The sequence below is a fragment of the Notothenia rossii genome (assembly GCF_949606895.1).
Source record: "Notothenia rossii genome assembly, chromosome: 9".
Taxonomy (NCBI): Eukaryota; Metazoa; Chordata; class Actinopteri; order Perciformes; family Nototheniidae; genus Notothenia; species Notothenia rossii.
The window spans coordinates 64434248-64457112 of NC_136907.1; the positions used below are offsets into that span (position 1 = coordinate 64434248).

At 44.7% G+C, this 22865-nt stretch overlaps 1 protein-coding gene across 3 annotated transcripts; it reads left to right on the top strand.

The window, feature by feature from the left end:
- Positions 1-101: 101 nt before the first annotated feature.
- On the top strand, positions 102-22601 carry eif4g1a (eukaryotic translation initiation factor 4 gamma, 1a). Of its 3 annotated transcripts, none has more exons than XM_079650050.1 (32): positions 102-547; positions 2318-2440; positions 2533-2619; positions 2857-2889; positions 4672-4692; positions 5044-5223; positions 5944-6043; positions 8020-8213; positions 8418-8510; positions 8902-8977; positions 9077-10291; positions 10383-10471; positions 10654-10834; positions 10962-11095; positions 11215-11334; positions 11418-11840; positions 11979-12125; positions 12240-12476; positions 12612-12716; positions 13437-13763; positions 14527-14644; positions 14730-14832; positions 15003-15433; positions 15561-15682; positions 15818-15990; positions 16080-16205; positions 16609-16690; positions 19434-19532; positions 20099-20242; positions 20361-20442; positions 20649-20789; positions 21178-22601. In XM_079650050.1, the coding sequence occupies exons 2-32, from the start codon at positions 2366-2368 to the stop codon at positions 21357-21359; spliced, it is 5640 nt and encodes a 1879-aa protein (XP_079506176.1). In that variant the 5' UTR covers positions 102-547; positions 2318-2365; the 3' UTR covers positions 21360-22601. The 3 variants fall into 3 exon arrangements, with proteins under 3 accessions (XP_079506176.1, XP_079506177.1, XP_079506178.1); XM_079650051.1 differs by having other exon boundaries at positions 8020-8171; XM_079650052.1 differs by lacking the exons at positions 2857-2889; positions 4672-4692 and having other exon boundaries at positions 103-547; positions 8020-8171.
- Positions 22602-22865: the final 264 nt, after the last annotated feature.

A 22865-nucleotide genomic window follows, 5' to 3' on the forward strand; every position in this document is an offset into this window, starting at 1 on the left:
AACCTCGATTATCACATTTTTGTGAGGCATTGAACAATTGATCGGAGCTCCTGTATCACATGACCAAGGAAACGGCCTCAGAATTAATTTTTCCCGGAAGTTGCCCATGCGACTGTGAGGCGCACCGGCTCCATAGACAGAAACATCGCATTATGGCCTCGCTCTGAGCCTCCTGATGCGACAGTTGTGTACATACCTAACCGGCAATCCGTCACCATCGACGCCCTGATCATGGACCTCCAGTCCAGAGGCTTTTTTCGGGGCCATCGGAGTTGTCAATAGTACTCCCAAAGTACTATATTATTTGATTTTGAGCACTGTCACTTTTGCACGCCCGGGGATTTAAACCGAGGTGACAGTAGTAGCACTCACCCCATCTGCCGGTCAGCTAAGCTAGCTCGCTAAGTCCATAGCCAAGAAGGGCATCACTTTTCTTTTGGAGTAAAGGACAAGGAAACTACAACACCACTACTTTCATTAACAGAAGACTGATCAAAGGCTGATTCCCCGAGTTCCCATCTAACTACATATTCACTATTGATTGCTGGTAAGAATAAAACTCAAGTTGGTGTTGCTATCTTGAAGTACAAGCCTGGCTTCATTTTTGTCAAAGGCACACAGGCTAGCTATGCTAATGCTAGTAGGTTGAACAGGCCCTGCCGGCTGTCAGTCCTCTCACTGACACAGCTAGCCTGCTAATCTTGCCAAGAATACGATAAGGGATCAAACTAAATGTATCTGAATCGTTTGAGGTTAGTTTAACGGTTGGTACTCAGTCTGGAGGTATTATTTACAGTTGCTTAGCTAACATTAGCTGAAATGACAGCCAGGGTGTCTCGCTCGTGGCTAATCTTCATCTGTTAACCGTTATCACCGACGGCTCTCTGAGGTGACGCTAGTTAGCCCTTCATCGTGTCATGGTTTTAAGACGGTTTTCCACATAGTTTCACATCTAACGCCTACATTGTACCGGTGTGACTGAAAGCTTACCGTTATTTGTCTTGTTAGCTTAGCACTAGCTCAAGTTTAATGTCAGGTTGACTGTTTAATTTTACTGGAGGAGCTCGCAGGGCCTGTAATTAAATACACTTCGTAGGACAGGGCTGGGCTACATCGCTAACCAACATTAGCTTAACTGTAACCAATCGGTGTCAAGAGTTGCAAAATGTTGGCTAGTACCGGCTTATCTGCAGTGCTCCAGTTTTGATTTGTCAACATATTGTCCTTTTCCACAGAAAGATGATCAAACTGAACTCTGTAGTTTAAGGTTAAATGTGGACATATCGGCCAGCCACGTATCGAAATGTCTGACAGTGGGACACGTAATGCTGGCCGGCTAACGATTTAACCTGCCTCGGCCGGGAATGCTGCCTGGTTAGCAGGCCAGTAAAACATATTTTTATCCTGTAACTTCGCTAAGAGAAAATCGGAAGCGTTCCCTTAACTACCTGTCACATTAAATAGCTATTTATAAGTATGTTGGCCATATCTGCTGACAGAACCATATGGTAGCTTTGTGCATGGATGCCCTGTCTAAAAAGAAGCATGGCATTAGCTAGCGGCTAACGACAGTTCCTGTGCCAGCAGGTGGATGACACGTCTGCTTGTAGTATTCACCATATTTTATTATTCCATTTTGTCTTTGCTCCTATTCAATGGTCGTTTTTCTTGATGAGAGACTGTAGTCATTTATTTTAAACGGGTATTGACTGAACGATATTTGCACATGCAGCTAGCACACCCAGGGGGCATTACAACCAATGTTAACACAGCAAACATTCTTTGACCTGAGGTATCCATTTTCTTAAATTCCCTCAAAACATGACCAGTCCAATTGATTTGGTCCCAGGCAGGTATGTACTGTAAGTAGATCTCCCAACCATAAGACATAATCCCCATTTTGTTTTTGCTGCTTGACAGTCATAGTCCCCTAATTTATATTTGAACAACCGACAGACTTGGGTAGACATTACAACAAGGACATGAGTCGATCAATATCTGATTTGAGCAATAAATACACAGATGAAGTTAACTCATGTGCTCATAAGACTGCAAGCATGAGCCATAAAATATGCAAGTAACCTACATTGTGGGAGGTGGTGGCGTTATCATAGTCAAACCCACAGAACACACCCTCCCTGCTTGGTAAGATGATGCCACATTAAGGGTTCATGTCTTCATACAGTAGTGAGTTATGTCTAACCTGTATGACTAGTTATCATATGTAGAGATCCACTTTGAAATCAAAGTCATTTTCTCTTGATGCTTGTTCTGTGCTAATGCCTAATCGTTTATTTTTCCAATATTTTTCTATAAGGCTGGCCACACAAAGCCACCCTAATGCAGAACCACAAAAGAACGTGAAATGAACAAACCACCACAGCCTATAGCGGGACCCACCTCCGTCCCAAACCCTTCCCCTTCCCCTGGATTGACACAGGTAAGAGCCACTGACTTTGTTTAATACTAGTTGCTGTTTTTTGTATATTAAAGATAGTTAACATAATTGTTCCTGTATTCTCTCCTCTCAAGGCCGCCTACGGTCCTGGACAACCCCCTTCTCTTGTCTTTGCCACCCCCCCACCTCAACAAATGAACTCTGCACCGCAACCAAGACAGGTATTGTTCACATCAGTGTTTTTCCTACTGCTAAAGTTTTAGATTTCAGTGGCTTAAGTATGTGATAACTTGCCTTGTATGGGAACCCTCCCTCTTCTACTCTTTCACTAAGACTTCTGACACGGCTTCTTCTGCTATAAGGCTTTGGCTAAGTCTCTGTGTGTGTTTTGGCCTTTTGCCATGTTTCTCCCTGAATGTCAATCTTGACTTCTTTCCTCTCTTCTGCTGTCCTCCCAGTTTGCTGCAGGCCCCCGTACTTTACACCAACAGGTACTAACACCCTGCACTTTTCCTTACATCCCCAATCTCCTTGGTGTAATGCATGCTTTCAGCTCCACATATTGGAGAATATATAAGCTTTACTGTTTTATTAGATGAAATAACTTTTCCTGAGGTCCAGTTGCATTTAACTCCAAATCTAATTTTAAAAATGCATATTTCTCTATAGGAAATAGTTGTTGGCCAGGTCAAAAATGTTTATTAGATATCAACAAGTCCTTATTTATTGTTTATCCATCATGCACCCTAACATTTTGTATTAAAGATAATTAGTTGTAGTACCTGTTCTGCAGCATTTTCACTTTAGGCGCGTTCACACCAAGTACTTTTCCCACAAAGGTTCCTGAGAACTCTTTAGTTCTCATGAACTAAGTACAGATCGCGTTCACACCGGAAATTAGTTACTGGGGGTGGATTAGGCAAATGAAGCCGCTGACGTCACTTCTTCTTCTGCTTTGGGTTTACTGGCAGGCCGCAAACAACTTCACGGCATATACTGCCGCCCAAAATCCCTGGCCGGAAGTCCCCGGAGTTAGGGACTGGCTTCATTAGAAGCTGCTGGGACTCCCAGCAGCTTCTACTGAAGCCTTCCGAGTAAACGGCCAGAACGCCGACACCTCCTCATCTCCACCGCTCCCATGTTTTATTTTGTGTTGTTATAAGTTAGTCTCTCTGCGTTTCTGCGCTGGGCTAATGCTAATAATGCAATGCGAGGATAATAAAATGGCGGCTTCACAAACGTTTTTGGGAGTTTGACGGGGCGTGGTTTGCATTCCGCCCAGCCAATCAGACACAGGAACCTTTTTCTCCCACGAAAGTCCCTGCTCTCTAGCAGGGACTGAAAAGGGGGTAAAAAAGGTTCTCTAGAACTAATTTAGTTCCTGGGACTTTTTGGTGTGAACGCAACTAAATCGTAGTTCTCAGGAACCTTTGTGGGAAAAGTACTTGGTGTGAACGCGCCTATTGCTTCAGTGCACACATGCGCCTGCAACCTGTAAAGCAGGGGTGTCAAACTCAAGGCCCGGGGGCCAAATCCGGCCCGTGACTTCATTTCCTGTGGCCCCACAAGAGCTTGCAAAGAATGTAATATGTTTATTATACGGGTACATGCCGCTTTACAGAAGCACGTTGCCCATAAACTACATGTCCCACAATGCATCTAAAATGTGCCTTATTTTTCTCAGAATTTGCCTTTTTTTCAAAATGTTACTTCTTTTCAAAATGTCATTTCTTTTTTTCCAGAATGTGGCTTTTCTTTTTAAATCATTTTGTGACATTCTCACTGAAGAGACTTGCAATTGTTTGCCCCAGACTTCTGCTTTCAGACGTAGTTAATTATGAAGTTATTACCCTATCCGATAATAATCCAATGCAGAGGCAATAATGTAATATAATACATTATTTTATATATATTAAAAATGTATATATGTATTTTGATATAGTCTTATATATAAAACTGGCCCTTTGATGGCCCATGATGCTAATGTGGCCCGAGATGAAATTGAGTTTGACACCCCTGCTGTAAAGTGATTCTTTAACCACTCGAGCTGGGACCAAAGAACTCGAGTGGATCGCACTTCTCTGCAGACTTGAACACAGTTGCATTTCATCGTTTGAGCTTACTGTTCATGGCTGATAAAATATTTTGTTGCCGCCTCTCTTTCTCTTCATTCTTACGGCTTGTAATCTTAACCTTTCACATTGTCTCTTGTCCTCATTTTCACTTAAATCTCACTCCCTCTCTTGCACTCTGCTCATGTTGCGCGGCTGAAGGGGGGATACAGAGCATTACAGGTAACAACTTTTCCCTTTGTCTGTCTACCCCCCTCTTAACTCGGGCTGACTTCAGTACAGCAATGAGTTATGAGATTCAGCACTCGGTGTGATTCAAATTAGACTCTGTAACTCAAGACCTGAACGTGCTGCACATATTGGCAGTGAGTGCTTCCAGCTGAGTTTAGGTCTGTGACTGAACACATACACAAGCACAACGATTGTGTGTTGTGCTTGTGTGTGTGTTCATAACACGTGAGTTAGGACCACAATAGCTAAGACACTAAATAAGCACATGGAGCATCAGGTTGGCTTGTGCTTCTGACATACTCTTCATCGTTCTGTTTTTAAATTCCCTCATTTGTTTTCTAGAGTTACTATCAGAACCGACCAGCAATGGCCGCGAGTGCTCCAAGGCTGCAGACGAGTAGTGGCCCCCGACCTGTCGGACCCACTCACGTCTACCCGCCCAACTCCCAGATGATGATGATTTCCCAGCAGCAGCTGTCTTTTGCTGGCTCCCCTCAGGGATACTTCATCCCCCCTGGACAGGTTGGTTTACTTTATTAGCAAAGTACATGCTTATAACCAGTCTACCCAACAACCTGCCGACATGATATTAAGTATATCTTATTGATTACTGGGATAATAATCTCATCATGAAATGTACATGTACACGCCTACTGTGCGCACCACATTGCTGTTCTGGCTCCAAAGTTGAAGTATTTTTCTCATGAAGAAATACAATTTGAATAATTGGGGTGAACGTCTAAGACATTTAAGTGTCAACAACCGTAAAGGTTCTCTTAGGATCGTAGGGGATTACCTGCTCCTACTAAATGAGTGTAAGGAAGCCCTGTTAAACCTACTGCCATGGAAAAAAAGAATTTTTGGCATAGGAAATTGAGTTCAAAGTAATTTTCCATTCAAGAGACAGATTGTCAAGCAGCAAAGAATTACGAGTGCCACAGTTTGTCAAATGGTAAACTTAAAAAGACTGAAACATCAACAGCCAGAGAAAATCAGTCTTTCTGCTTCAAAAAGCCTGACTGAAGTGTGTGAGCATGTGACGTGTAGGCAAAAAGAGTATAAGCTGCGTTTCAAAAGAAATTGGGACAATCTGCACAAATGTTAGTTTCTTATCTTCCAAAGACAGATGTTAAAAAAAAAAGACTTCTCTTTTTGGGTTAATACAGTGCATTTCTGTGGAGATGACGCATAATAATTAAATATGATGTTTTCAATTCTGTCTCTTTTATTGTTTCTCTGCAGTACCGGGCCCCATATATGCCTCCAACTCAGCAGTATCCAGTGAACGCCGGTACAGCAGGCTTCTACCCGGGAACTAGCCCTGCTGAATACCCTGCTTATGGTAAGGGGTTTTGGACAAGAACAACAAGAACAACCAAGCACAACTATAAACATGGACAATTGTCAGTTAAAATCTTTAACAGCAGACAAACACATGTAACTCCAGCATGTAGTTTAAGTCTGTATATATTTGCGCGCCTCTTCGCCCATATGGTATCGCCGGGTGTGTGTGGTGGTTTTGCTTGGCTGGTCGGTGTGTTTAATGTCTCTGTGAGTGAAACACAGCTGTGTGTGGGGAAGTGCCAGTTGCATGTTGTCTGGCTTGATTCTGCTTTGGCCTGTGTGCTCTCTATCTGCAGTCTCACCTGACACTGCCTTACAGGTTCCATGAAATGGCTTTGAGACAATAATTGTGTCCTTTTTCTGGATGCATGTCTAAATAGAAATGCTGTTGGGGGGATGGTTTTCATGTAAAGACTAAATATTACTGAAAGCATTCAGGACAAAGACTACCTGATGCAAGCAAATATTTAAGTATTGCTGCAAATGCTGCACATGAAACCATTTTCTTTTAAATCCCCCCAAACACACATCTTGTGTTACTGCTGAAGCATCTTATTTTTAAAGAAAACTGTGAGGAATTGGCTTGTTACAACTTAAACCTCACATTAGTTTGCTTACACATTATAAAACTTTCCAGGAAGAGAAAATTATGATTTGATTTAAGAATTTTTTTGACAGAAAGAATAAATCAATAAGATACAGACAGCAACACAAGTTAGGAACACGTTAAAGGCTTTGTTCATTTCATGGGACCTTTTTAACACCCTGCTTCCTCTGGATCCTCTCATTAACTCATTCTGCATCTGTCTCTTCCTGCCCTCTCTCCTTCTTTCCTCCCGTCCCTCACTCCCTTCCTCTCGTTTGCTGCGTTGGTTCAGAGCCCTCTCTTGCTGCGAGGGAGAGGCGGGGTGGTGGGGGGAGAGGGGTCGGGCGAGAGAACGTCCGTCTCTCTCTCCACGGTGCTCCTCTCACCTCCCAGCGCTACCCTGGTGAGTAGTGTGTGTGTGCTTGTGTGTTGTTCAGCAGGCTTTAGTGGCAACAATCTCTGTGGCCCTTCCTGTCTCTGGTCGTGTTTTAAATGTGTTTGACTTTTCTTTATTCTAACACGAATGTTTGCGTTTGAATGGGATACAGAGTAAAGGTTGCATACATAAGAAAACATTCACCGGTGATCATACCACCAGCAAATACACCTAAATGCACACTGTCAGTGACGTTGGGGTTAAATCGGGGTGAAATGAACAATTCCGCTGACAATTATATAAAGGTTATACTTCAAATACTTTAATCTACAAACCACACTTTGTGAGCAGTGCTGATATAATTCTCTCTAACAATATCCTTCAATATCTGCTGAATAAAAAACCCACTAACCCTTGCTAATAAGCAGGTTTCTTGCTAGCTGGACCGAAATGTACAACAATCAAGTTCATTGTTTAAACATTCATGAGCTAGTCATGTTGGCTCTTTTCCTTCACTGTACAGCACTTTAACATCCTGCTTCTGTCTGACCTTCAGTCTGGATGTGAAGGTCATTACTTCAATGGCGTGTCATAACCAATTTCACTCTAGTGCGTTTGCACCTTAAACTTCACACGGGCAAGCTTTTAACAACCAGGGTTTTGAGTAATGGCAGCGTCAATTGATTTCACAACACATAAATTAGCCTGTAGATAAGCCTATATCTATACATAATATGTCAAAGTTATTTTTTTTGCTTTGACCTTGAACAACTCTTATAGACTCTGTGGATTCCTGTTTTCTTTCCTACAGGATGCAAGATGTGTTTTCTCTGTTTAAAGTTCCAAATATGGAATGAGGTTAACAGTGTCAGAAAGTTGACTGCAAATACTTTTTTTTTTCAAGACTACAGGAAAATAAACTCTTGTGACTCAGGATTGGAGCTGCGTCTGACACTTTTGGGATGGTTTCCTTTTCATTAATACTCTTTATTGTTTGGTTTACCTGTTACAGCAGGAGCATACTATCCAGCGCAGCCGCAGTACTCCCCAGCTGTCCAGCCGGCACCTGTCATGATAAACCCCGCCCAGCAACAGCAACAAGCCCCGCCTCCTCAGCAACCACCGGCACCGCCACAAGGGCCACCAAAGAGGGAACGCAAACCGGTAGTGTGTCTCAACAAAAGGGCAGCGCGCCTCTTGTCTGAGGTCAAAAAAAAAAATTTGAATGGACAAAAAAGTGTATTGTCTGTCCAATGTGGAACTTTCCCTTTTACCTGTAAATGACAATAGTGTTCACCATGATGGGGGGCTGCCATGGATCAGTAGCGACAGCATTGTTACACACTGGCTGGGCTTTGATGTTGGCTACATGTTAGAAATCTAACCAATATGTATCCTGCCTTTTTATAGATAAGGATACGAGACCCCAACCAGGGCGGGCGTGATATCACAGAGGAGATCATGTCGGGTGGAAGATCCACCACCACACCGACCCCCCCACAGGTGAGGAGACATTTTGAGAAGACTGTCTTTATGGACTCATTTGAACTCTGATCTGAAACAGGCAGATATAGTCATAAAAAGTATGTTTTTTGTTGTTGTATTCTATGTCTTGAAAACTAACGAGTCATGGCTCTGTTAATCTGGGATTAAGGTTTTGTTTTTCTTATCTAATCCCCAATGAATTTTTTTTGAACACTATACAATACACAGTACACACGGCAGTCTTTAAAATGACCATAACGCTTAATAATCACTTCTTTGAAACGGCCACAAATGATTTCATCACAATTACTTATGAAAGGCATGGATGTAATTCATAAATACGTTGCAATCTGTGTTTCCATTTCATTTATCAGAGATTTAAACCCTCATTACTGTTTTGTGACTGCAGGCTTCCACAGCAGAATCGAGTCCTGCACAGACAAACGGAGAAGTTACACAGCCAGCCACTACAGTGACTAGAATAGGTGAGTACAGTTCCTCAGTTTTGGTTTACATAACGAATACAAGATGGCTGTCTTCCACATTTTCCAGATTGTGACTATTCTGTATATTTTGCTGCTCAGATGACAACACTGAGCCTCCTGTGAGCGCTGAAACCCCCCCACCTCCTGCCACAGCAGAATCAGAGCCTGTGGAGGAAGACCAACAGGAATCGGATGACCAGATGACACCGCCTGCTGAGTTAGCCGCACAATCTGTAGCCCCTGCAGCCGCCGCTGAGGTGCCGCCCCCATTGAAAAAGGACCTGCCGTCTCCCTCCCCCCGCCCTGCAGCAGCAGCAGCAGAGCCTACTACTACTCCTCCTGAGGCCGAAAACCCAGTTGATGCTAAAGTAAGTGACACGGTAGACGCTCCCGTCAGCCCTTCAGCATCATTAGCAGCAAAAGAGGCGCCTGTCAGGAAGGAAGAACCACAGGCTGCCCCAGCTCCTGCTGAGAAGGTACTAGAAAAGGAAGAAAACAAAATGGAGGAGGTGAAGAAATCTGAGAAAGAAGAGCAGGTGGCCAGCGCTAAGTTTGAGCCTGCCGTTGAGCTTGCTGCAACAGTTACCCCCGAAAAAGAAGCTGAAGAAGAGACGGCTACAAAGACAGAAACAGAGGTCTCTCCACCTCCTTCCTCTGCAGAGGAACCTGCTGCTGCTGCTCAGACTCAGGGCGTCGCCCCGAGCTCTGAACCTGCTGCTGCTGCTCAGACTCGGGCCGTCGCCCCGAGCTCTGAACCTGCTGCTGCTGCTCAGACTCAGGGCGTCGCCCCGAGCTCTGAACCTGCTGCTGCTCAGACTCAGAGCGTCGCCCCGAGCTCTGAACCTGCTGCTGCTGCTGCTGCTCAGACTCAGGGCGTCGCCCCGAGCTCTGAACCTGCTGCTGCTGCTGCTGCTCAGACTCAGGGCGTCGCCCCGAGCTCTGAACCTGCTGCTGCTCAGACTCAGAGCGTCGCCCCGAGCTCTGAACCTGCTGCTTCTCAGACTCAGAGCGTCGCCCCGAGCTCTGAGCCTGAGCCCACACCGGCTGAGGCAGCAGAGCCTCTCCTCTCCAACGGTCTTCCTCAGGACGCTGAGGAACTCGCTGATGATGTGACATTAACAGACACTACACCCCTTGACAAGCCTGAAGCGTCGCAATCTCAGGAATCCACACCTGTGGCTAAAACGGCAATGCCTGCCCAGGAGGAGGAAGAAAAGGAGGAGGAGGAGAAGAAAGAGGAGGAGAGTAAGGAGACTATTGAAGATGCCCCTCCTGCCGCTTTAAGCTGCCCTACAGAGGAATCTACTATGCAAGGTAGGGTGGAGTTTATTCTGGCTCACATGTATTTTTGGTGTTTGTGTCTGTGGTAGATTTTTAATATCAACACTGCCTCCTTTTCTTAAAGCTGCAACGTCCGTGCCAAAGAAGAGGAAGAACATGAAGGAGCTCAACAAGAAGGAGGCCATCGGAGACCTCCTGGACGCCTTCACAGAGGTGAGTGTCAGTCCGGATGACCACATGAAAGATATTAACAAAAGGACACAGTGTTCAAGTGTCTCCGCAATTTCAGAAGTATCAACAATATTTTTGAGGACATTTTATAACATTAAATTCTGCATCAAGTAACTTGGTTATCATAACACGTCCTCATCTCTTGGTGTTTGTGTTTGTCGCAGGAGCAAGAAGCCAAGCCTGCTCCCGAACCCTCGTCCGCTCAGGCCGACCCGGCACCTGTTGCTCCGCCCGCGCCTCCTGCTGAAGTTGTGGATGAAACCTGGGAGGAGAAGGAAGACAAGCAGAGCGATAAACCTAAAGCAAAGGCTGAGCCAACTGAGGCGAAATACCAGTACAAAGAAGGTATGCTGTGGCCAACATGCTCTAGAATTGGCAATACAAAAAAAGAAAGGGGGGCACAGTCAAATGCATTTATAATTGTGTTATAACAGTTGATTCATATATACAATGTTTCTCCCATCTCTCTCAGAACAATGGAAGCCGATAGACCCAGAAGACAAGAAGCGGTACGACCGGGAGTTCCTCCTGGGCTTCCAGTTCATCACCGCCAGTATGAACAAACCTGACAACCTGCCCACCATCAGTGACGTGGTCCTGGAAAAGGTAAGGGACTTTTGTACATCATTTTGAGAAATAAGTGAATATTCGAGGGGGAAAAAAAGCGTTGAGAAATGAAGCAGTCCTCCAGTTCTTTAAACATTAACATTTATCTTTAACTTCAGGCAAACAAGACTCCGATGCGGCCTCCTGACCCAGCTCGCATGATGAATGTCGGTCCGGATTTTACCCCCTCTTATTTGGGGAACCTCGGAAGCAGATCGACGGGGGGACCCCGAGGCCCAGTGAGTGAAATGGACTCTTCAAAATCCCATGGATATGTGTTGACAAAGGTTTGTTTTCTAACTTTTCCCACCCCTCCTTTTAGCCACCGGGCGGGCCGGGCCATGGCGGGTCGGGCCACGTCGGGCCACGGCGCTCCCAGCAGGGTCCGAGGAAAGACACCAGGAAAATCTTCACCAGCTTGTCCCTCGGGGAAGACATACAGCTCAACAAGGCTGAGAAGGCCTGGAAACCCGGGGTGAAGAAGTCCACTCAGAGCCACACCGAAGAGGTGGCCGAAGACGACGACCCCGAACAGGCGAAGACTGCCGAGCTGTTCAAGCGTCTGCGTAGTATCCTCAACAAGCTCACCCCTCAGAAGTTCCAGGAGCTGATGAAACAAGTGCAGGATCTGACGATAGACACCGAGGAGAGGCTGAAAGGAACCATTGACCTCATCTTTGAGAAGGCCATCTCAGAACCCAACTTCTCTGTGGCCTACGCCAACATGTGCCGCTGCCTTATGGGGGTAAGTCGAGGGATTTTTTTGAAGATATTATAATTTCCTCCAATGTTGACACGTAAAACAATGCCCTTTTTCTCTTTTTTTACATCCATATTATTATCAATTAGTAAAGTGAATACTAAAAATGTGTTTCTCCCTCAGTTGAAAGTCCCTGCCACAGACAAACCAGGAGTTTTAGTGAACTTCCGCAAACTGCTGCTCAACCGCTGCCAGAAAGAGTTTGAGAAGGACCAGGACGACGATGAAATCTTTGAGAGGAAGCAAAAAGAAATGGAGGTTGCCAAAGAAGTAAGACATGTGATCTTTTAACGAGACGGGTCACAACCAACACATGTCTTCGTTGTTTAATCGGACTCAACTGATCATATTACTGAGTAAAGTTTCCATTTGTTTCTGCTCCAGGGAGAGGAGCAAGAGCGCCTGAGAGTGGCGCTGCAGAACGACAGAGACCAGGCCCGCCGCCGCTCAATGGGTAACATCAAGTTCATCGGAGAGCTCTTCAAGCTGAAGATGCTGACGGAGGCCATCATGCACGACTGCGTAGTGAAACTGCTGAAGAATCATGATGAAGAGTCTCTGGAGTGTCTCTGCAGGCTGTTCTCCACCATCGGCAAAGACCTGGACTTTGAGAAGGCCAAGGTAAGAAAAGCACAAACGTTTACACATTCAGCGGCCCCGGCATTTTAATGTGCCACCGATTGTTAGTGATGGGTTCGAGGAACTGAGGAAACTATATAAATATAACATTTTCAAAAATCTGTTTTTCCCTCTTAGCCTCGCATGGATCAGTATTTCGCCCAGATTGACAAGATCATCAAAGAGAAGAAGACTTCATCCAGAATCCGCTTCATGTTACAAGACGTCTTGGACCTCCGAAGGGTAAATATTCATTCTTCCATAGCGGGATATTGCAATAAAAGTAATCTAGGGGGAGTCTCATAAGACTTCTGACGGCCCGTCTACACTACAGGCATCGAAAAATGCTTTCAACGCTTCGCCCATTCACTTGAATGGGGTGACGTAGAAGATTTTTAATCTTCGCCGAACTGCATTGTGGGGAGCATGGCTTTGCAAGCATCACGAGCATCTATCGGCATCAAAAGTTGAACAATAAGGCTCGATGATTGGCATCAGCCAATCAAATCCCGTTTATGCAAATCCCGCCAGTGCAAGCGCTAGCCAATCAAACCGCGTGCAAGCTGGGAGAGCCAGACCGCAGTTCATTTCCTCATATTCCAAACGAGATATTACGGTAGCAAATCACCCGGTTCTTTACGACCAGAACTATTTACCGGGATACAAACCGGAGGAACCAGGCATGGAGGGAGGTGGCATAGACAGTGGGTGAAACTGGTAGGTTTTCGCCTGTTTGGAGAGTTTATATCCAGTTTACTTCGTTTTAACATTGCTATTGCTTTGTAAGTCGGGGGCGGGAGATTCATGTGATTGGTTGTTGGTCGCGTTGCTCGCAAAAAATCGCCAAGCTTCAGACACGCCCAGCTTCAAGATTTTTTGATGCCTGTAGTGTAGACGGGCCCGTAAGTCTCATTAGAACCAAGAATGTCCGAAAATGATGGGACTTTTTTATAACGTCTACAGAGTAACTGGGTGCCGCGTAGAGGAGACCAGGGGCCGAAAACCATCGACCAGATCCACAAGGAGGCAGAGCTGGAGGAGCAAAAGGAAATGATGAAAGTCCAGCAGATTATGTCCAGAGGAGGAGGAGGAGGGGGTGGAGGAGGAGGAGGAGGAGGAGGTGGTGGAGGTGGTGGAGGCAGAAGGGACATGGGAGGGAACATGGGGGGCCGAGGCTCTCACCCACAGGCGGGCCGCGGGACCAGCCAGCCTCAGGACGAGGGCTGGAACACGGTGCCCATCTCCAAGAACAGACCCATCGACACCAGCCGCCTCAGCAAGATCACCAAGGTAACGTCCAGGTGTTAGTTTGCATTTTTTTAGTCAGTCTTGTCAAATATCCTTGTTTTGATCATATCTTGGTTTTATTTGTGAAGTTGAACTCAAAATGGTTGACATTTGAGTCCTTTTTCGTTTTTTTATATTATAATGTCAAGTAAGTCTAGTCAAAATATTGCGTCATTTCTTTCTCCCACGCCGTGTCGTTGCCCTGTAGCTTTAACTCATTTACTCTGAGTCATGCTGACTGATATGAGCAACCTGAAATGGCGACACAGCAGAGGCCATGAAGCTTCTGCTTTGTCTCCTTTATTCTTGTCAAATGAAATAAGGATTTTGCTTGATTTTATTTTCTAAACTACAATTAAGTCACTTGTTTTTTTTACCATAAGACATGTCAATATTGTTACAGTTTTGACGTCAGTGCCAACTCGTCATCGCCTCGTTTTAGTCGAGGTCAACAAGCATCTTTAGTCATAGTTTTCTTTAACAAAATAAACCTTTTTAAGGTATTTGTCATAAAACGTTCGTCTCTGAAATCCCCGTTTCAGGTTTTCACTTAAACTCAACGCCTTGTCACCTGTCAGTAATTCCAACATAGTGTTTGAGGCCTCGAGTGTTTTTTGCATGCAACGTAAGGAATTGCCCCGATTCTTTTTACAGTTATTTTTCTCAATTACAACCTTTTTGAATGAAGCTGTGTTCAGATAAAACCTGATCTTTTAAGACTAGCATTTGAATGGTTTGTTAATTGAAATGTTGCTTTGACCTTCAGCCTGGTTCTCTGGACTTCAACAATCAGCTGCTGGCTCCAGGGGGGAAAGGCACGTGGGGCAGCTGGGGCAAAGGTAGCAGTGGAGGAACCGGAGCCAAACCAGCCATCGGAGAGCCGGGTAAAACACCAACTTTAAAAACACAGGGTGGTTTCAGGCTTTTTTTGAAGTGGCTGAGTGTTAATCTGTCCTTTAACACTTTTAGAGCCTGGTCGTCAATCTACCAGCACCGTCAACCGCTTCTCAGCGCTGCAGCAGTCTGGCACCGCGCCGTCTGCCACGGACTCTGATCGCAGAGCTCCTCAGAGGTATTAACTGCTGCAGATATTGTCTCATCAAACGAGCTGTACTTTTTTCTTTTGTCTTTTTTAGATCCTTCACTTTCCACCAGAGTAACTGTCATTGTTTATTCAGAGAGTTTCTGAACACTTCATGAGTAATGTTGACCTGTTTGCCCTGTCACTTTCAACCTTTTTAGGTCAAGCTCGAGCCGTGAGCGCGGCGGGGATCGCTTTGAACGATCGGATCACAGCGAGGGACGGGGGGGTCGTGACGACAGCAGCAGTCGCAACCAAATCAGCAAGAGGAGCTTCAGCAGAGAGTCTCAGGAGCGAGGCGGGAGGACCGGAGACCTGCGGGCCGCCACTGAGGCGGTGCGGCGCGTCGCCAGCATGACTGACGACCGGGACCGAGGAAGTCGGGATCGCGGCAGTCGGGATCGGGGTAGTCAGGATCGCGGCAGTCGGGATCGGGGCAGTCAGGATCGCGGCAGTCGGGATCGGGGTAGTCAGGATCGCGGCAGTCGGGATCAGGGTAGTCAGGATCGCGGCAGTCGGGATCGCGGCAGTCGGGATCGAGGCAGTCGGGATCGAGGAAGTGAAGACCGGGCCCCAAGCAAAGAGCTCCCAGGTGAACAACCCAGTCAGCAAAAGTGAAGATTTGAAATAGATATGATAGACAGACGTCCTTTAGGGATAGCTACATAAACAATGATTGGAATAATATTTGACCCTTACTGTTTCTTTTATCTCTGCAGTTAAGCGTGAGAGCGCACCCACTCCTCCTCCTACTATTTCAAAACCTGCCTTGAGTGAAGATGCGTTGCAGAAGAAGTCGAACGCCATCATCGAAGAATACCTCCACATTAATGACTTGAAGGTACGAACATGAGGCCGTGCGAACTGGCATGCACCGAAATGGATTTGACCTCAATGTGCCCTTACAATCAGCCAATGCTTGGTGTTCAAACCGCTTCCAATGGCCAACCTCTTGTGTCTTGTTTTGCTGCTGCAGGAGGCGTTGCAGTGCGTGACTGAACTCGGCTGTTCCTCGCTGCTCTACGTGTTCGTGCGGAGCGGCGTGGAGTCGACGCTGGAGCGCAGCACCATCGCTCGACAGCACATGGGCATGTTGCTGCAGCAACTCATAAAGGCCGGCGCACTGCCCACGGAGCAGTACTACAAAGGGTGAGCATGGAAAAAGATGTTGATACTCTTTGACCGATGAGAATGTGTTTGAAGTGAGACTAAATGCTGTGTTGTTTTGGGGACTGCAGGTTAGAAGAGACCCTGGAGATTGCTGAAGACATGGCCATAGATATACCTCACATCTGGCTCTACCTGGCTGAACTCATCACCCCCGTGCTCCATGAGGGAGGCATCCCTATGGGACAGCTCTTCAGGTGGGTTGCAGCAAAAAATAATTCAATCAAATAAGTCAACATTTTTTTATCTTGGTATAAAACGTTGGTTGAAATGTTGAATATCCTATAAAAAGTCATCAACCTTTTTTTTTCAAATAAATAGGGATGTTTGGTAACATCTCTAAGGCAATCTGACAATCACATTTTACACATTCAGTAAAAAAGACAAACTCTGATACAGTCACAGCACTTGTTTTGTCAGCTTCTCAATTAAACTCTCGTCTATCATTCACCCTTTTTCACTTCAATCTACTCACACAAATCCACATACTTGTTTGCCTTGAGTGTTACTGCTATCCCTGAAATTGGTAGTAAAAAGACAACTAAATATAAGTGAAGTCCAAATCAAACACATAACTGTGTTTGTGTGTGGTGTGTTCAGGGAGATCTCTAAGCCTCTGGTGCCTCAGGGCCAGGCCGGCGTTCTGCTGATACAGATCCTCAAGCTGCTCTGCAAAGAAATGGTACGTCTCACATCAGTATTGAACATTTTGAATCGGGATCGACCGATATGGCTTTTTCAAGGCAGATACCGATTATTAGTAATCAAGGAGACCGATAACCGATATTTGGAACCGATAAACATTTGCAGTAAAATCAGAAAATCTTTGTGTCAAAATGTAGAATAACACAAACTCCAACACAACTTCTTTGAAATGCATTTAAGCATATATTATGTTCAATGAACTTTTACACATCTCACAACTGGTTTCCTCTCTGTGCCCTTTTCTTTAGTGCAGCCATCTGCAATGAGTTAGAGAGAGACAAGAAGCCAACTAACAATAATGCTTAATTTATTATATCAAAAACAATGCCGGTCTATCTAGCATAAAATCCCAATAAGCTGCTAGCAACTGAAAAACACTAGTGCAGGGGTGGCCAACCCGCGGCTCTTGAGCCGCATGTGGCTCTTTGCCTAGTTTCATGCAGCCCTTCAGTTCACATCGAGTTGTATATGTGTGAGTTTGGGGGAGAGACACTGACTCCTGACTAGTGTTGCACGGTGTACTTGAAAGGTATACCACGATACCCTGCCGTTAAAAACGTTACTATTCCTCCGTTTCATTAGTATCAGTACTTTAAGAATGACGGGGGAAAGTACTCCGGTGAGAATGCGCCGTTTTAATAAGAGCCGTGTGTGTTCATCGCTCTGCTTCCACTCCCTGCACTGCAGCCGTGCCTGCAGTCCCACCCCTCTCAAGCACGCTCTAAGTCCCTCCCCTCTCTCGTGCACGCGCTAGCTGCCAGAGTATGAGAAAACGAGGAGCATGGCTGCAAGTGGGAGTGCAACTGCCGCTGCGCCTCGGCTTGTTGACAAAAAAGACGCCAGAAGCTAAATGTTGATGTATTTTAGCTATATCTCCGACAGTGAGGGCAAGCCTACGGACACCACGAGGCCTGTCTGTAAGAAATGTATTAATTTTATTTAATACGAATTCTTGTCATTTATTTTATTTATTGTTCTCATTGTTATGGTTATGGTTCTGGTGTGAAATAAAGCACACTAATTACATTTAAGGCTGTTTCCCTTTTTTTACGAAAAGTATCGAAAAATAATCGGAATCGTAATTCTTGACTTGGTATCGGTATCGAAACCAAAATGTTGGTATCGTGACAACACTACTCCTGACAGTTAAACCTGATATTTAGTAGGTCTGTTAAGTATTGAATGCTGATAAACGTAATTTGGCCGGTCAAAGTTGTTTGGGCTCGGATAAAATCGCTCTGTTACTTTCGTCCCGTGTTACTTTCGTCCCGGATCTCCCTACGTGTGTATGTGTGGTGTCAGGTGTCAGTATGAGAGGATTACAGCGCGCCTAATTTTGATGTGGCCCGAGAGCCAATCAATAATGCCTGGATGCAGAGAACCAATCACCTTTGGTGGGGGGGGAAACCTATCGTTGATTAAACATTATCCAGTGTTTCCCCTACCATTGTCTTGGAGGGGCGCCAACAGAGCCTTGCGCCCCCCCCTGAAATTCAAGGTGTTTAAAAAAAATATATATATAATATTTATTTTTTTAAATATATATATATATATATATATATATAGCACCAAATTGCAAATAATCTATAACTACTGTCACTTTTCACATTGAACATGTGCTCTTTTATTAAATAAACTAAACGCTTTCATTTTAAGTTGTGAGTTTAGTGTTTTTGACCCTAAGAAACACTGATGCATTAATCAATAACAATAATCCACAGCTCCTCTCTCTGCATCGGAGGATTTAAAAAATATATATCCTAATGCCACAAAAATGCATCAGTGACGTGGTTGAAATCTTGTCTCCAGAAAACAAAAAACTGAAACAAGTGGTATCAGTGACTGTGTGTCTGATGTGGCTCTTTGCAGTAACATAGACAAAATGTGGCTCTTAACCTCTGACTGGTTGGCCACCCCTGCACTAGTGCTAGCTAATGTTTTGCAAACTGTTCAAAGTGAGGCTATTGCAGTAGACCTAACGTTAGTCTAGTAGCCTCACTTCTAATATGTTGCTAAGCATTTGCTAGATACATGTTGGCTAGCTAATGAGCTTCACATATCAACCTGAAAAACTGCGATGCTCCACTCGCAGCCCCCCCCCCCCCCCCCTCCGCACCACAGTTACTCCGCTGCGAGACGCTGCACGCACCCCCAACTCTGACTGACTTCCCGCGTCCCTGTGTAACTGGGAAACTGATAGAATTGGATCATAAGATCTTGGTGTTTTTGCAACTTCGGCTTTCAACTGATTTACCTTCGAAACATGTATGGCTCTGCTGCTCAGCGCTGCTGCTTGCCTCTGTCTGTGTCTGCGTTCTTTCGCACCTGCCTGTAATCTGAGAAGGTCCCGCCTCTCTGGCTGGCTCCCGCCCGGAAAATCTTCAATGTTGATTGACACTTCAGTAATAGCCTATCAGATAGCGCTGTGGGCGGGACATTGCTCGTGTACAGAGAGTGGTGACTGCAGCCAGAGAAACGGCCGCATCAGAGCCAAAGTTTTATCGGCAGTTTGATTAAAAAAAAAAAAGGCCGATACCGATAATCGGTCAAATGCGGAATATCGACCCCGATAATCGGCCAGGGGTCGAATAGGTCGACCCCTAATTTTGAATGTAAACTTTAACATATGTGTCATTAGATCATTAGATCCTGTTGTTCCTAATCTTAATAATTAGTGAGTTTGGACACACTGGATTGAAAGTTTGTTTTTTCCCCATCAGACCCCTAAGAAGGTAGGGGCCATGTGGACAGAGGGGGATCTGAAGTGGAGTGAGTTCCTGCCCGAGGGCGACGACATCAACAAGTTTGTCACCGAGCAGGTCTGTAGAACAAACCGGCAACTATTTATTCTGTGTCCTCTCCCCGTTTAGATTTCAGGAGGCACAGGGACGTTTTCCCAGGAGTGTATTTCAAGCCGTGAGAGTAGACTGAAATAGCTTTCCACAATCCTGTGGAAATCAGACCTATAATGTGCCTATACTTGTCTGGATTACATGTGATGATTAAATAAAGGTATTTCATCAAGGATAATTGTTCAAACAAATGCAGACCTTATGCCACGCCCACCTAAGCCTCAGGCTCTCGTGTGTTTCGGGTGTTTACGTTTAGAAGAGAATAAAAAAGTAATGATAACAACTGGAATGAATATGAATAGATAACAAACAAAGTCAGAATATACATGGATTCATCTGGGTATATGCTGTAACCTTTTGGGAATGTGCAATCTTAACAAATAAGATAAAACGACCTTTGTTTCAAGAGTCTGGAAAATGTTTAGGTATCTTTTTAAAATGTGAACTGTAAACTTAAGAGCTGTAGAAAGTACGTTTTTACAAGTTGATCCCTTACAAGAATCTTCAATTGTCTGTCTTTCATTTTTATTTAGAAAATGGAGTTCACCATTGGAGAGGAGACGGAGGAGAAGAAAGACGAGGAGAAGGACTTCCTCACTGGAGAGGAGATCAGCAAACAGCTGGAGAGACTCATCCAGGACAAAGCCAACAACCAGCGCGTCAGAGACTGGGTGGAGGTGGGACATACTTCCTGTTTTACTTCACATTAGATATCCTATTTGTTTTATGCCTTTCAAAAAGCTGTGCGAGTCATTTTGTTTTCCCTGTTGAACTGATATCATTCTTCTTCTTTAGGCTAACTTGGACGACCAGCTGACCACTTCCAACCAGTTCATACGAGCTTTGATGACGTCAGTGTGTCAGTCTGCCATCATCTGTAAGTGTGAATGACGCCGTGTGTTTCGTCTATAACGGATCCTAACCGTTTACCTGGTGGTCATCACTGATTGGCTCCTCATCACAGCATGTTGAAACTGTGTCACTATGACTGATGTATCTCTGTTCTGTGTTTAGTGACTGTAGATTTCATGGTGCAGCCCTCTAAAGAACATTAAATTGAGAGTTTGTCTCTCCTTGTTCCAGGTGACACCCCGTACCGGGTGGATGCTAAGCAGATCGGCCAGAGGGCCAGTCTGCTGCAGAGATACCTGTGTGACGAGCAGAAGGAGCTGCAGGCGCTCTACGCCCTCCAGGCTCTGATGGTGCACATGGAGCAGCCAGCCAGTGAGTAACGATGTTCATCTCCTGGATGTAGAAGTTATTTATCGTCATCTTTTGGTGTGGTTATGAGGCTGTTGCCATTTGTATTTGATGCATTTTAATAGAAATGGCTAGTATGATCATTTCACCTCTAGTGAGAATTACGGTTTGGGTCATCATTAAAAAATGTCTAAAAAGGATGAAATGAATAGGAGGGAAGAGTCTAGGTTTGACTGCAAAGAGACTCAGTCGGTGTTAACAGACAGTGGTATTAACACCGACATGCCTCACACACGCAGCCTGAGGTTCTCTTTACTGCAGGAAGGCTTGTGTAAGCTTTCTTCCTCTGCAGCAAACAGCTTTTCCTTAAGACTGGCAGATCAGGGTTGACCTCTGTGTGCTCTCTCTGCAGACCTGCTGCGGATGTTCTTTGACGCCTTGTACGACGAGGACGTTATCAAAGAGGAGGCCTTCTACAAATGGGAAACCAGCAAAGACCCTGCGGAGCAAACAGGCAAAGGTGTGGCCTTAAAATCAGTCACCGCCTTCTTCACCTGGCTCCGCGAGGCCGAGGAGGAGTCTGACAAAGAATAAAAAGAGTGAACTGAAAGCTGCCGCCCCCCTTTGGCGACGTGGGGGCTCTGCAGGCGGCTGCAGAGAGTCATGGACATTATTGCCATAGAGGCAGACTCAAATCAATCCTCAATGAGGATCAAATCTTTATTATTTTTTCTTTGAGGGATGGACTCAGAAAACAATCATTTCTCTCTACCTTCCCTCTCTTGCTTCCTCATTATCCCCCCCACCTGCTTGTCAAAGCAAGTGTCCTCATCAAATAAACTTGAAAACTGATGCAGCAGGATTGCTTGTTAACGAGGTGTGAAGTATCTCACATCACTACAGAACTGTTTTCTCACAATAATACAAACCAACAGGCTGCTTTTTTATGGTTCTAGATCATTCTAATGCCTCACATCTGATCTTTAAGAATAACAGCAGGGCGTGTGGTGTAGTGGTTCCCTGAAACGTCATGCCATAATGTGTGTTCAACCCAAACTCAGCTCTTATGTCTTTGTCCCTTACTGGAGTGTGCAGCATGACTGAAGTGTGTTTCTATTAATGATACAGTGGACGAAACGTTGATAGACAAATGTACATGAACTAATCTTAATTTGTTGGATGGAGTTTTTAAAGCAAAGGTTGTCTATTTTCTCTTCCTGTTTCGCGACATGAACTTACAAAGGACATAAACATGGAGGACCGGTGTTGATCTTTGACCTTCACTACTGGGGGGGGGGTCTTAATGCTTCATCTAAGCCATCCTCTCCCATCCCCAGTGGTGAGCCACACTGACTGACTTCTCATCTTGACCTCTTCTATACTTAAACCTGAGCTGTCGTAGAGGACTAATGACCCAATCACCCTTAAAACTTGAAATCTACAGATAATTGACTTGATGAAAATATGTAAAGTAAAAAAAAAAAAACAGCAACACAGAAATGATCCGAAAGCCTTTTCTACATCAAGTGGAAACTTATTTCAGGAGCGTTCTGTAAATATATAATAATAATTATAAAAAACGTCTTTTTTCAGTTTTATTTTTCAGAAGCGATGAATTGCTGATTTAATTGCAGTGTAACCTTTTCCAACAGAAACCGCAGTTATCCGGATGCAGAGAGGTGCTTTAGATAATCCATTGATTATTAGTTGTATTGGAATTTTGTAAATATTTTTTTTGCTTTCTTTATTTAAGAAATTATGCTTCTTTTGCATCGGAAACTGGAAAGATGAGGTAACAGAACATTGCAAATAAAGGACTTATTAAGTTGCTGAGAAGAGTTTTGCATGAGTCTGTCTGAAGCGTGTCCAATACCTTGGATTTATTGGTTTCTGTGTTTGTGTGTGTGGTTGTACAGAGACACTCCAAATCAACTGACCTTTCCTTTCTTTACTTTAAATAGTCAAATGTAGTTTGAGTTTTTGAATGACATGATATTATAAAAAATAACTGGTAGAAGATAGCAGGACAGTCAATATTATAAAAACAGGAGGGCATCTAAAGATATAAGCAAAAAGTCACCAGCCTTAGGTTAAGAAAAT